At 48.8% G+C, this 14,968-nt stretch overlaps 1 protein-coding gene across 1 annotated transcript in view; it reads left to right on the top strand.

The window, feature by feature from the left end:
• The window catches only part of LOC131205705 (uncharacterized), a 53,330-nt gene that overhangs the window by 21,878 nt on the left and 16,484 nt on the right, over window positions 1–14,968 (top strand). The window contains 4 exon segments of the mRNA XM_058197919.1: window positions 183–545; window positions 5,296–5,478; window positions 5,687–5,815; window positions 6,246–6,392. Coding sequence (XP_058053902.1) covers window positions 183–545; window positions 5,296–5,478; window positions 5,687–5,815; window positions 6,246–6,392 — 822 coding nt within the window.

The raw sequence follows: 14,968 nt of genomic DNA, 5'->3' as shown, positions 1-14,968 counted from the left end.
TCCAAGGATGAACGAGCTTTAGCGTGGAAACTTAATGAAAACGGGTATCCGACCGGGTAATCAATCACCCGCTGGCCACCGTGGTCTGGGCATGGGTGGCTAGGATTAATGAAGATCCGATCAAACCCCACGCAATCCTGGCCGGTGTCGGTGTGCTAACCTGTTGGGCTTTCTCTTCGCAGGTCGCTCGCCCGCTGCTGGAACGCTCATTTTACCGGAAGGTCCAAAGTAGGAAAGTATTTACACACCGGGAGTCGTTCGATACAATCATTTCCAAGACTGAAGAGAAACTATCCAAGTGCCGAATCGAATACAAACAGTGCTACATCGCCCATCGCCAGAACCCGACGCAGCACACGCTGACGCAGTACATCGACTCGCACAATGCGTACGTGCAGCAGCTCCACGCGACCAACGCCATGCTCGAGGCGTACCACTGCGAGACGCTGCCCCAGCTGATGCAGGAGCTGGAGGAGATATACAACGATCTGTGCAATATCGTCTCGGAAGCTGTCCTGCAGGGCGCCGAAGCCATCGCCGCCAAAGTGAGTACCAGGACCACCACCATCATCATCATCATCATCATCATCTTCTTCGTCAGCTGTGATGTTGTTGCCGGTTGTTAATCTACGTGGCTGCCATGGTCTGATGTGTGGCGCCGTAGTGTTTCTTGATGGGAGGAAATTACCTTTAACTATCACTAGCCGCCACAGCCGCCCGTTGCTCTAGCTGAGCCTGAGCTGAGCTGGCAGGATCCTGGGCCCGGGGGCACATCGGGACAAATTGCCACTTCCCCCGGGAGTGCTCCGGTTCACCACTTCGCACATCTCGGATACATGCGTCATTATCTTGCCGAGTGGGTGCCTTCCGCAATCCCAGCTCCGTAATCCCTGATGCTAGTCCTGGACTTTCCCCGGCACAAGAAGTTTCCGCCAGGACGAGCTTCGCAAAGAACTGGTGCTCTCGAGAAACACAATGGCCGCACTTTGAACCACCGGCTTCCGCCGAACGTGACAACGGCCAGGAAGTAGCCATCCGGTGGGGCCAAGTCGGACGGAACTACTCTTGCTCGCCGCCAACACACGGGCTGATGATTAGACTTTGAAATTGGTCAATCCAATATATGACGGGTTGGCCCCTCGGAAACCCGGTCGGAGTTACACCAATTAAGTGTGGGCCTCGTATCCCGGAGGTTGGTCCCTTTTTTAAATTGAATGACGCCCTAACGGCCTTAGTCGGACGGAAATAGATTTGACAAACGAGAACGAGAGCAAATCTCCGTTTTTTTCCTACCGGCCACCGTCGTGTGGCGCCTGTCAAGGACCTCCGGGCTCTACACGCATACACGTAGGGCCGTAGGGCCAATCAGGGCCATGGGGACGTGTTGCTTGGGTGTCCTTCCTCTGGGTTCAAGGTACCGTCACGAGCAACACGTGCCCGGAAGCAGAGGGCCACGGGGCCTTCCCGGAAGACGACTGACATAAGCCAACCAACGCACCCAACGCTCCTGACGCCATCGAACCGATAAACCCGAGGTAAGACGTTGGCCGTAAAAAAAAAATCGTGTGTCCTTTTACCTTGTTTGCCTGATTGGCGCACGGTTCAACGGGTCCAACAGCCGGGGAGAGCCGGGGGTTTATTTTCGGTTTCACCGTTAATCGATCGACGCTGCCGCTGGGAGACGGCACACCATCACGGCACATCTTGTGGCCCTCTTACAAGACGCGTGTGATTGTGAATATTTTATCACCCATTGTTGTCTAACGAGCGCGGTGTCGTGTCACATGTTTAGTGACGGAGCGGAGCGGAAGTCGGGGACGCTCATTAATAAAACATTGGAAAGGCTGTGACACGGCACCCCGTTGTCGTGGCGGATGGTGTTTAGTGTGATTCGTTTTGATCCCCGGTGTACCTGCCCGGTGCCCCCGGGGGAGGAGGACACTTATCTGCATGTCCCGGAAGCGGCCAGGGTGCGAAGCACACTGTAAACACAGTGCTGTGCTGTCCTTTTAACTCGTCGCCGTTTACAGAGACGTCTTCGGCAAAGGTGCTGATCCAGAAGATGAATCGTAAACAATGTCTGCAATGGGAAGCACTCTGAATTCATGCCTTTCTAGCGACAGATCGACAAACAGGGGCTGGATAATCGTTTTGGAATGGTTGTGGAAAAAGTATTCGGTTTTTAAATTAACAGAAATACTTGTGACAGTGAACCTATTAAACATAGTGGGACTTTGGATCGAACAATCATGTAACGTTCTTATCGCACCGTCGGTTGGCTAGCATATAGTAGAAACAAAAGTATAAGAATGTATGCAGTAAACATCCCGAAGCTATTAAAATATTTCTTGCATGGCTATTAGTTAATACCGTGTTTTGTCCTGTATAAGTTGAACACCAATCAATTCATTTACATGTGGATCATAACTTTCTTTCCAAACTGCTTCATCCTCAGTCCCATCCAGGTTACTTGATTCCTGTCATTTTAAAAGAATGAACAATTACTTCTTTCTTGAGAGTAGCTCTTTAGATTCTCCAATTCAAATTTTCCTTGGTGTCAAATTTTCGCTTGCAGTTGCCATCCATTTACTCCATTCATGTCAAACTATCTGCTTGAATGGTTTGTTGCCACAAACACTTAGATTCACCAAATTTCAAAGAACAGTTTGTTTTCTTCGACTACAAGTAATGTTGACTTTCCTTGTAGTCGAAAGCGACTTTTAAACCCTACAAATACAGACAAAAAGCGCGACTTATACACCATAAAATACGGTATTTTAACATTCTAACGTCTTAATAGGCCTATCGTTTATGAAGTGAGTGTAGAGAATAAGCCTCAACTACTTTGATTTCTACTAAAATAAGACATAAAGCTCTAGAGCTGACTTTACGGACTCTATTAGGCAAAAGGAAAGGCAAAGCAAAGATCGCCTCGCAAGGCTATGAGTCGCCGCTCACAATACAAAATGGCTTCCATCAAGTTTAGATATGGCTTCACAGGTATGAGAATTTAATATCTAGTCCTTAAAGTTTAATTAAGTGCACCGTCCAATTTACTTAAAATATGTATATGCAGTGGGTTCAGTGCAGTGATCCTGGTCATTGACTGAGATGGAAACAGTATTTTGAAGTTCGAAAGTTTCGTTCATTGCTTCTATTTACCGATTCCGATTCTGAAGAAAGCATTCCAAAAATCAGTTCAATAAACAATAAATTTACAAGTGGCAAAGTAATCAATTCAAGTCAAAACCGTGCCATGATGTTTTATACGTCATATTTACGGGATAGATACATCATATTTTTGAATGGAATAGAGATAAATTTAACAACGAACACCTAAATGCCAACCTTGATACCGTGCTAGGGATCAAGAAATCAGTTTATGTTGGTCTCAATTGCAGCATAAACTCCGGCCCCGTTGTACAACCCACCAGACATAAAGAACGAAACAATAGCCGTAACCTAATTCCACCATTTCCCATTACAACAATATTTTGCACGACCTGTGCGAACGAAGATAAAACCATACTCCCAGCCGCTTAAGCGGGTAATCTTCTCAATGAAAAGTCATTAATAAACCATAATAAATTCAGACGATAAAAGACCTACCCACAACCCCGACAACCTCGTGGTGGGATCGCTGTCGAACGCCGCGCTATGCTCTACATGGCAATCCGGCACGTTGAGTTCCCACGCCTGGTTGCTAGCTTTGATGTTGTGGCTTGGCTTTGTGGCAAAAAGCATAGGCAAATATGCAAAAATCTGCTCTACTCCGCGGAATGGTTGATAGCATAAGCCACGCGGTCGCGGATGATTGATCCTTTGCCACGGCACAGGCAACACTGATAGTCGGGATTACACCAACGCTAGCATCCGCACCTCCGTAACTAATGCTGATAAATTGCATAAGAACGAAGACGAAGCGTAGAAGTTACGGTCGTGCGATGCTGATGCCGGCCTTTTTTGACCTGTAACACCGACACGTACCGGGAACACAGCCAACACAGCTAACCGGAAGCGCTTTAGCGGCACGTAAAGCAAGTTCAGTTGTTACGTGTTACAAACCGGAGCAAAAACTGCACTCGCGCAGCGCCTCGGCGAGATGATAAAATATTAATTTTCGCCGCACTTTTAACTCCATCCAAGAGTAATTGCGAGACCCTTATCTGGTGGCCATGTTGCGCTGTTTCGCCTGTTTTATGACTTTCCACCGCTTTCGCTGAAACTGACATTTGACAGCCCAACCAGGGGCCACCGGTCCCCGTGATCGCAGCGATCGTTAAAAACGCGCCGAAGGTAATTTCCTGGCACAACAACGACAACGACGACGGCGACGAAACATCGAATCATTAATGAGGATTCGCTCTTCATTATTCATCTGGCCTGCTTTCTGGCCTCGAGTAAAAAGTTGTGTTCGGCTGTGGTACCAGCATTGTGGCTGCGTTAATGGAACAGCAGCAGCACCAGAAGCCGTGCGAAAGTTTTCCAACACTTAATTGCTGCACGCAAGTTTCGTTAAATAATTTCGTTTGCGGCGAAAGTGCAGCCTCGTGGTTGAGCTGCAAACTTTGCACCTTAAAGCATAGCACCGGGCGGCTTCGGAGGCACCGGGCGGCATACCGTAAACACCTGATACCTCCCAGAAGCCTTTAAGCTGTTATCCACATTTTGATGGCGTTAGAAAAAGGCAGATAGTAGATCTGTTTCGGCCACGTCGTTGGGCGACATTCCATTAGCCCCAGCACCGTTCACGAGGCAAGTTTGAGTTATCGAAGGGTGATAAAAGACTCGGAAACCATTACGTCCGCTGACGACGACTTCGGCCAAGATCTTCTGCCAACAGCGACGCTGAAGACGACGACAAGGACGTTGCCGACGGGGTTCGTTCAAAGAGATTCTTCCCGGGCTCTGCTAATGATAAAGAAATTTCCGCCTTTTCTCCGTCCAACCGACGGCTCTCAAGACGCTGTCTGTTTGTGTGTGTAATGTGAGGACATACCGCCGCCACGAGAATTAGTGTCCTTTTTTGCGAGCGACCGTATCGCTTTCCCAAGCAAGCAAACCCGTGACAGTCGTGGCGAGCAAACGGAAACTTCAAATTGTGAAGACACTTGAAATTTTTACACAGCGCTCTCGTGACGACCAGCACAGGACCTCGGTGGGTCCCCCCATCAGTGAGACGTGAATCCCTCTAGAGTTTCAGACAACCGGCATCGCAGGCCACCGCAGTCATCCGCATCTCGAGTGCGGAGCTTCTCACTTTGCGACTCCGTTTTCCGTTTGTAAACTTTGCAGGCAGCCGAGCAGGCGAAACGGTACGATGGGCTGGCGGCGCAGTGCAAGAATGTCTCGCCGACGCTCGATCTCGGATACTTCGTTCGCACCCTTCCGGTTCCGCCGAACGTGCAACGTATCCCGAGAAAGGCATTCGCCCCGCCGCAACCACCGAACGCGGGCACCCGCGGCGAGGACCCGGGCGCGGAAGATTTGGCGGACTACGGAATGGTGAGTAACCGTCAGGACGCAAGAGGGCGGTTTTTAATTGGAATCAGGAACCCGCTGGCCACGGCCAATTATTATGAGCCTGACCACGACCAGCTGCACGGTGTAACTGCATTCGGTTCGGCTCCTGCACAAACGTTGAATAATTTCCCGGTATTTCTCTTTCACTTCACGGCACTGGCAGGACCCGATGGCACCCGCTTTTAAGGACGAGCTCGTCATGGACAGGGGTGCATCCATTCAGGTGCGCCCATCGCTGGACGCACTGCGAAGGGAGTCACAGGAATTGGAAATTCAAATCAAACAACTACAGGTTGGTATCCTCGGTCCGGACCTTCCGGTACATCTGCATGAGAGAGAGACAGACAAGATGGCTCACATTTTGATCGTGTATTCCGTGTGTGCTGCAGCTCCTATTGTTTCTTGTTGCGCGCGCGTTTGTGTGCCATGCCATGGAAATATTGTTAATTTTATGTTGGCTTTCGTTAATTGTTCGCGGTAACGCGCAAACATTGTCCCGGTTTGCGGGTTTCATCTTCGTTGCTCTAGGCGCTTTGAAGCTCCGTGTTGTTCGTGTCATGGTTCTTTTCCAGTGTTTCAAGTAGCGTTTGTGTGGTTCGTGTTACCAGTCTGTGTATGTGTGGTAGCATTAGGCGCGCATCACAGTTCAATTTACCGTTCGTTTCTGTTTGATTCCCATCTTCTTCTTCTTCTGTTACCGTTTGTTGCATTCCGTTCCGTAGGATTCTGTAGACGCTTTAGTTCGTACACAGCTCAGAGGCATCGACGGCCAACAGTACAGTAAAGCGAACGAGATGCAGGAGGAAATCTCGATGAAAAAATTCGACGTACGAGCCAAGCAAATCCATCTCGCTGCGGTCCGCGCTCAGGTGAGAACTGTCTGTAGTTATTATTATTAGCTATTTTACAACTTTTCTCCGGATTTTTACTATTTTGACGATTACTAGGCTTACAGTTGCGTAGGTTAGCGCTTTGGTCACTCGACTTGGCTTGCAGCTGTCTATTACCGTTTGTTATCGATTGATTTTGCAATTGCTTTCTATTCTTATTACACTGATGATGAGCCCTTGAACAGGGCCCGACTGTTTCGAAACCGTTTCAAGCGTTTCACATCAACGCTCGGGCTCACGGCGAAAGCTCTCTCCGTTTGCGAAAGCTTCGGTACCGGGCAGGACGCTCGGTTTCGCTGGTGAAATATTTCACTTGAAATGTTCACACTCGCTTTGGTCGTTGAATTTGGGCGATAAATTCCGTTTCATTGCGCGAAATTTAGTTTCTATATTTGAAAACGGACAGACCCGTATTCGAAAGCTTTTCTTTGAAGTAAACTATCAACGATTCACCCTTTTGAACCCTCATTGTAGAATATTAAAAAAGCCGATTAAAATATGCCGATGTAAAGCAAACTATGGCACAAAACACCAGGCGTCTCCATTTCTCTCTCGATGATTGACAACGACCAGGCGCCTCCACCGGCAGACGGCATTACTTGAAACATGGGAAAATAAAACTTTATACTTATCGGCCCCGCAGCTGATTACAACATTCACTTAGTTCGGTGCGGTATCGAAATATGTTGAGCTGCCATTTGTCTCTACCCTTACGGCGTTCTTACACCTCATTTGAAATGCTCGCCACCTGCTCTCTTCGACGGCTAGATAGGAGCGCCGATGCTTCTTTGCTATTAGCAAATTGCCAAAAAATTGATTTCTTCCTTTGCACTTTGCACAAGAATTCTTCCTCCCTCGGTCGGTCGGTCGGCAGGCTGCTGTTGCTGCTCCTGGTGTTAGTGGGTTGGCGGCTCTAGTTAGCTTGGAAGCTTTCGGTGCGGTGTTACTGCTTGTGCTTATCAATATTGCACAACCATGAGGGTTGTTTCATTGAGAAAACCGGGTCCCTACACACAAGGCCCACCGACACACAGATGCACCCCGAAACCTCACACACGCTGGGTCCGTTGGAATGTGTTGTTTCGAGGCTCGTGGCCCTCGGTTCTCCTGCGCCGCCAACGCGAGTGCGCATGCCCGTGCCTGTTTCGTGTCCTGTCCGTACGGACACATACAACGGCACGCGGTGGCCTCCTAGCAGCGGCGCTACACAGCGAAACGCAATCGGCGTTGGTGGACAGTTCCGAGCGACCACCGAAACGCTGCTGGTGGTGTCTATCACCTGTTTTGCCTTGTGCTGGCTTGCAATTGCAACCAGGTCGCGAACCGGACACCAAGCACAAGTGCCAGCACTCTGGTCAGCTCTGGCTTCCGGGGAACACCGAGTGCAGCTCCAGCATCCGGTTCGCATGTCGACTGTCGGTTCCCGGTTTTGGCTGCTGCTTTGGATCGCAAACATATCGAAAGCGCCAGCGAAAGTGACGAGTGTCCAGTGCGGTGCCACAGTGTTCACGGGCCACCGTCAGGAGCCAGAGTTTCCTTCCAGCACCGCACACGCAGCAGCTGGGCTCGGTCGTGCTGCGTTTTCCTGTAAAATTGGCTTCCGCTGCTAAAAGCCACTTCCGAGTCCCGTTCGCACCGTTCTGCCGTCGTGGGGCTGCCGTTACTCCAATTTACACGGAGTCCGTGTCCCGAGAGTGTCTATGTGGATCCTGCTCGGGAGCTCGTGTTCGCGTCACTCGCTGCGCTGGTGGTGGTCCTTTTTTCTGCGAGCTTCCAGCCAGCATTCCGAGCGCCGTGGGAGTGCGGCCGTGATAACAAACAAATAACGCCGACCGGGCGACGATTCCGGTCCTTGCCGGTCGGTTGACGGCCGTGTAACGCTTCGCTTCACTCTTCGCGGGCCGGACGACGCATCTGTCAACCAGACCTGTCTGCCACACCGCCAGCCTCCAGCCTGCCTTCCGTGGAAAGTCGGCCCAAAGTCCAGCCCACAACTTGTTAAGCTCTTGGCCCAAACCCCCAAAAACCCAAACGCACAAAATAGCAACTTTACCGGTTAACGAGAGCGAAGTAGTGTCATTGTGATATTGTTGTAAGTCGCACGCGTGCGTGTGTGTGTTATCGAAAGAACGCGACAGTGTGTGTGTGTGTGTGTGTGTGCGAGTGTATTTGTATTTATTCGACTGAGTGCGGAGCCATTGGACCGGTTCGGCCGGGTTTTTATGGAAGAAGTCATGCCATGTCAGTCGTAACGAACGAATGTAACGGAACCTTAAACACTGTGTTATAGGCTATTATACATACAAGGCGCTGCAACTTAGATACGTACGTTGAAACTAAATATATTTAGCCCCTAAGAACGTTATTCGAAAGCAAGGGCAGCAACTGCAAGCATATCTCGCCTTTGGTTTGCTGCGTTGCTGCGGGTCCTCCAGAGAGATTCGAAAACAACTCTACCACCCCCAAACAAAAAGAAACGAATAATATTGTGATATCAAACGTCAAACGTGCACAAACAACCCGACAAACACTCGACAACAGTAGATTAGTGGACCACAGCCAGTTCGCCGTCGGCTCCGGACGAACGCCGATGCTCCGGAATCGAATTGCCGCCAGATCGCCAGAAGCGCATCGAAGCGCAACCGACGAGACCAGCGATGCTGAATAAACCATCACACGTGTGAAAACATGACTCTGGCGAGATAGGACGGTGTAATCGATCGCTTGCACCGCACATTCGTCCCGTTCGGCGGAGTAGCGGTAGTCAACCCCAACCGGGCGGAATATTCCGGAAGTCGGAAGTCGTCAAGGAGTTCCCCAAAACAAAGAACCGAAAAAGAGGAGGGCGAAAAAAGGACCGATAATTGGAGGTGAAATCGGCCAAAAGTAACGCGTAAAGCTACGAGTGCGTGAGTGTACCGAAAAATCATTAACAATTTTCCCACCTTCCTTCGAGGGTCGAGTTCTTCAGTTCTCCTCGGGCAGGGTTGTTGCTTCCTTGGGTCGTGGAAACATTTTTCAGCCGAACTCCGGGCCGGAAACAATAGAGCAGCGCAGCGGGAGGCGGTGTGCTGCTCGTTTGGTGCCTCATTTTCTCGGTGGTACTAATCTGACCATCCGATCTTTAGTTTTCCGCCCAAAGGAACAATAAGGCAGCAACAAGTTAGGCCGGGCGAGACACGTCTGGGAACAAAAAAGGGATCCCATTTCGCGCGATAATTAGACGATCAGCTCCCGGAACGAAATGAGCAATAAGGAAATACGGAAAGTTTGACGAAAGCAGCGGGGTCATCGCGTTGAGATTAGATTGCCACCGAGCCTCCGGCAAGCGACGGGTTTTTGAGGCTTCCACACCGATGGGCTTGATAGCGATTCGTTATCGTATCGTAAGTTTAAACTCGACTGTTCGTTCTGTCCTTTCGCCCCCCTTCTCACTCTGTGATCAGTCCTTCATCAGTCCCTTCTCGATCTGTGCACGCACACACCACGCGCCTCGACTCTGTGTCTGTGTCTGTAGTATTGGGCATCATCATTTTTCATGCTGCTTGGCTCGGTTCTGGCCCTAGCTCTGGTCTGGTCTTTGACTGGAAGATTTCCCCCGAACCCCCGTTTTTGTTTCGTTAATAGGTCCTAGTTTGCTCACGCTCTCTCTCCTGCGCTCTGGCCTCACTTCTGCTGCTCTATTTCTCTCCCTTTCTCTGTTCCACTATTGTTTCGGTGTGGCGCGCATATCTATTGCTCTGTTGCTGGCTGTCTTCTGGCTACTAAATCACACCTTGTTCTTTCTTCCCGTTATGATTGCCTTACGAAATCGATCGATCGCCAAACTTACATCGTCCTTGCGTCCTTACAGTAGTGGTAACACACAGCAAATAGATCGGAACCATCACCGTCGGACACGGTAAATGGCCAACGCTTCGGTCTCGGTCCATTTCTAGCACAATATTCCATTGTACGGGTGTGTGTAGGTCAGCCGACGCCGGTGGTGGTCGTTGTTTTACACGCTCCTTGCTCCACTGCCTTGCCGCGCACACACACTATGCGATTACTTCACGCCCCCGGCAGCATCTTACGAGTGCGAGATGCACTTCAGCACTTGCGGATTGGTAAATTAGTTTCCATAAGTTCATGACGCTTATCTGCCGTTTCTTCAATGTCCACTGCTCCACTCCACTGTTCTGAATATGCCGTTTTGATTCGGGTTTCATCTAGCTTCCGTTCTGTTCCGAAGTACCGATCTGGTTTGGCTCCAAAGGAGACCGGGTGCCGTCTATGCTCTTATTTTCTGCGCATTTTTCTGCATCTTCGCTTTTCACTCTGCATCGCACTCTACTTCATTTCATTTCCGTTTGTTGTTACCTCACCTTTCGGCCAGTCGAAACGGAAGTGATGCACCGATTGGATCAACTCTCACCGTCGAAGTGCGAACTCGTACGCCTTGTCGGAATCGGAAAACTGGAAAATTAAACCTAAAATTAAACCTCTGCCTAGGCCAGTGCGTTCATTGTTATGCATGCAGTTAGCCATCCGTTAGTTTGTTTGTTGCTACACTTAGATTCTCTCAAGTATCCGCTTCCGCTGCCACGCCAAACACAATACCTCAGCTGGGCCTCGGCGACGTTCGAATTGGGAGGCCTTTGCCGTTGCATAACTGCTGCGCCGGCCCCCGAATGGTGGCCAGCATTCTCAATGTCGTGGAACGGCGGCTCCTTGAAGCATTCCGAAGCAAACATTTCCCTCGCCTCATTTGTTGCAACGGTCGTAAATTCGGACCAAATACTTCTCAAAGTTTCACCCGTTGTTTACCTGCAAGCCACTGGGCACAGTATCAATCGATCAATAATTTATGCAGCTTTACTGCTACTGTAGACCGCACCACCGCAATCAGCGCTCCCAGCTGCATCTCCCGAGGTCAGCTTCCCGTCACCGAGCAGTCAGACCGAGGTCACCCTGAAGGGAACGGGTTTCGTGGTAAAGTTTTCCATCATCCATTTTAGGTCAAACTTAATTGGAGGACCATTTTGAAATTGAATTTGCAACTTGTGCTCTCGGGGCGCTGCGCACGGTAGCAATCCGCAGGCAGGCTGTTGAGGCTTCCGTCGAGGCCCCGAGCTTGAACTACACACCCCGCACTTTTGTGTGAAGCTATAAAGTGTAATGGAGAACACAAACTTTTGGCACATTTTGTTCGAGTCACTCAAGGAAATTCGAGGCCATTCAAGCGCAACGAAAAGAAGTTTATTCTTTTCGGCAACTAAGCACCAAGCAAACCCGTACGGTAAAACATTAGAAATGCGTGCGATTCAGGCGTTATGCCTAACAAATTCCTGCTTCACATCAATCACCATTATTTGCTGCTCTGGATCCGGTCCGGTTTCTTTGCCGACGATGGCGATCGATTGATTGGCAAAACTTAAGACATCGTTCGTTGGTTTTTCGCGGAACGCAGACCACTTGTGACGCCATTCGGCGCTTTGTGCCACGCTAATTTGAAAGCACCGGCGGTATGTTTTCGACATTTCGATTGATGCCTATCGGTTGGGTGGGACATACTGCAGAACGCTTGCTCGTTTTTGTTGCATAAGGATGTCTTCAATATCAATAGAGATGGCTCATATAAAGATATAGTTTGGTCACATTGGTCCTTATTACAGGATTCAAATTATGCGTTATGCTTTTAATCGTGAGTAGTGCCACCTTAAAGGGTATTAAACATTTGAGTATCACAGTATAGATAGTTAGCATCTCTGTGAAAATCGTGTCCATAGATCATCGGTCTGCGCTGCACCGAATAATTTGGTGCTTCATACGACTCTGTCCGTTCTAATAATAATGAGAATACTGTAGGAGAAATTAATTAAAAAACTCGTTATGTGACATAAGTTAATTTTTTCTCGCAATTGTTTCATGTTGGTTTCAGCTTTGAAACTAAACCGTAAGTAATGCGACGGTTTGCGCATACTCACAATCGAACCTACTTGATGGTCTTTAGAGAATTAATCGTCGCACAAATCGACAGCAATTGATTACTTTTCGGCAGTTGCTTTGATTATTTTAGAGGAAATGTAACCTCTAAAATAAGCTTTATATTGTACGTATAATGACAGGTACTCAAATATGCTCAAACCTGAAACATGAACTCGGTCCAAAACTGACGGAACTCTCTTGGCCGCGTCCGAAAGGAAGATGGTCAGATGGATTTTTGACCCCTCATGTGTGAAAGGAAAGAAGAATCTAGTAGCGGCTGCAACAGCTGTACGACGACCTCACTGTCACTGCAACGGTTACGCCTCGCTAGGCTCCGTTGGGTTAGTCATGTCATGAGAATAGCGCGGGCGACAGTCTAGCCCCAACAGTTACGGTAGGCCGCCCAGAAGAACACAGGAGACGTGGCAGGTCCCGTTTAGGATGAGCGACGAGGTTTACGCTATTTTTAAAGGAAAGTTTTCTTCCGAGGTAATTCCAAAATTGTACCAATATTATTAGGTTTGCAAATGAATTCGTGCGGTCTTACAAATATAATTAATATTTTTTTATGAAATATGTGTTTTATAGCTACTGTAATTAAGCATCTAACGCAGTATAGATTGTTTGGTCAAATTGTAAACAACACCTTTTATAATCATTTGAACATGTCACTTTTTGTTCCCGGTAAAGCGTTTTTGCGGGGAGTACTTTTTCATTACTTCTTGCACGGCAGAAAAAAGGGATTCTTGTACCGAATCGTCACTGGTGATGAAAAGGGGAGTTATAGCAATAATTCTAAACCCAAAAAGGTCTTGGTGAAACAGGTCCATCGCAACCAAAGCGAAATATTCACTACGCTACGGTTATGCTGTGTATATGGTGAGATATGAAAGGTGTGGTGTATTTTAAGCTTTTAAAATCTAATGAAATTATTGAAGGACAAACCCACCAACAGCAATTAATGAATTTGAAGCAAAGTTTTGGCCGTAAAACGACGAGAATGGGATAAAAGACATGATAAGCTGATTTTTCAAAATTACAACGCTCGACCTCACTTCACAAAACCGTTCAAAACCTATCGAAACGAAACGAAAATGCCGGATGGGAACTGTTAACCCTGCCACTATATTCACCAGATGTTGTTCTTTCGGAATAGTATTTGTACCGTTAGATGAGTAACGATTTGGCAGCACAGCGGTTCACTTCTTATGAAAGTATTGAAAAATGAGCCTCTGAAAGGATTGCTCCTAAAGATAAGAATATCTATCGACACGGAATCGAGAAACTATCCAAAAGATGGCAGAAAATAGTAGCTATCGACGTACAATACTTTCATTAAAGTAGTCATACGTTTTGTTGTTGTAACATTGTCAACTAGAATTACGTGTCGAATGTGTTTCGCTTTGCGAATTCACAAAATATCTCCAATCTCCATCGCGAAGTACAGACTGGTTATAATCGTACGCAAAATCGGTTCCGATCAACTCGCTCAGGTTAGACAGTCGTTTGGGTCGTATCAGACGAGCCACTTCCCGCACACATACCACGAGCAGGAAAGAGATAGCGATCAATATAATTAACCATCCACCGGACCGGGATACTTACTCACGTGACAATGACTTTCGAGATTCCCGGACATCGAGTGCCATCCAGCGTCGTACGAGGAAGCACTCAATCTTCAGCGTTAGTGTCGTTTCTGGAGCAATTCCCTTTCGGTGCAGCTTATCCCTCGCCAGCAACAGGCTTCAATCAGGGGGCGTCGGCTTAAGGGGGCTTTTGTATGTTTTAACACCTGCCCAGTGAAAACATTCGAAGCTTTCCAAACAAGAAGATATCACTCCACCGGCCAGCAGCAACCGTTCAGGGTTGCTGTCTATCGTGCGGAGGGCCACAGCCCTCCGTGTCCCACACGCCCACAGACGCGTAGGTGGTATCCCCGAGACCGAGCGCAATTTGCGGCACGCTGGAGGCGGGCGCATTAGGAACTCATAAGTGGTCGGTTCGTTAGCAGCATAAAGGACCCATGGCTCGGGACGCAAGCCAACACAGAAAAAGTCCTTTGCGGTCACGCCACGGCAAGGTCGATCTGCATTCAAACGGGTCGCTCCCGTTTACTTCCCGTTTTTTTCTTTCTGCACGTTTTCTCAATAGAGCCGAGGTTGACAGGGTGTTCCTTGCCCTGCTGCCTACCTTTCCTGGGGGAGAGGGGGATCCCGGGGAACCAATAGCCCGGCTATGATAAGCAAACTCCCTTCCCGCGGGTGTTGTGCATCCATCGACCCACCACCAAAAAAGTGAAACCGCACGGGCAGCGGCAAGCAGAAATGGGAACGAGCCCCGGCCCAGCTGCTGTGGAAATTTTTATGTTTGAGTTGGCCTATGCTCCACCGGAGGCTGTTTATAAATGTTGACCCCGAGAAGAAAACGGAACCCAAAACCACTCAACTGGGCGGCGATGGTTGGCAGGATTTATTGGAGCGTTTCCGCTGAAGAACATCACGCATGAGGGCTCCTGACGGGCTCACCGAGGACGACAGAGACAGAGAGAGAGAGAGAGAGAGAGAGAGAGAGAGAGAGAGAGAGAGAGA

Source organism: Anopheles bellator, chromosome 1 (genome assembly GCF_943735745.2).
Source record: "Anopheles bellator chromosome 1, idAnoBellAS_SP24_06.2, whole genome shotgun sequence".
In the NCBI taxonomy this organism is placed as follows: domain Eukaryota; kingdom Metazoa; phylum Arthropoda; class Insecta; order Diptera; family Culicidae; genus Anopheles; species Anopheles bellator.
This window is presented reverse-complemented; position numbering and strand designations above follow the sequence as displayed.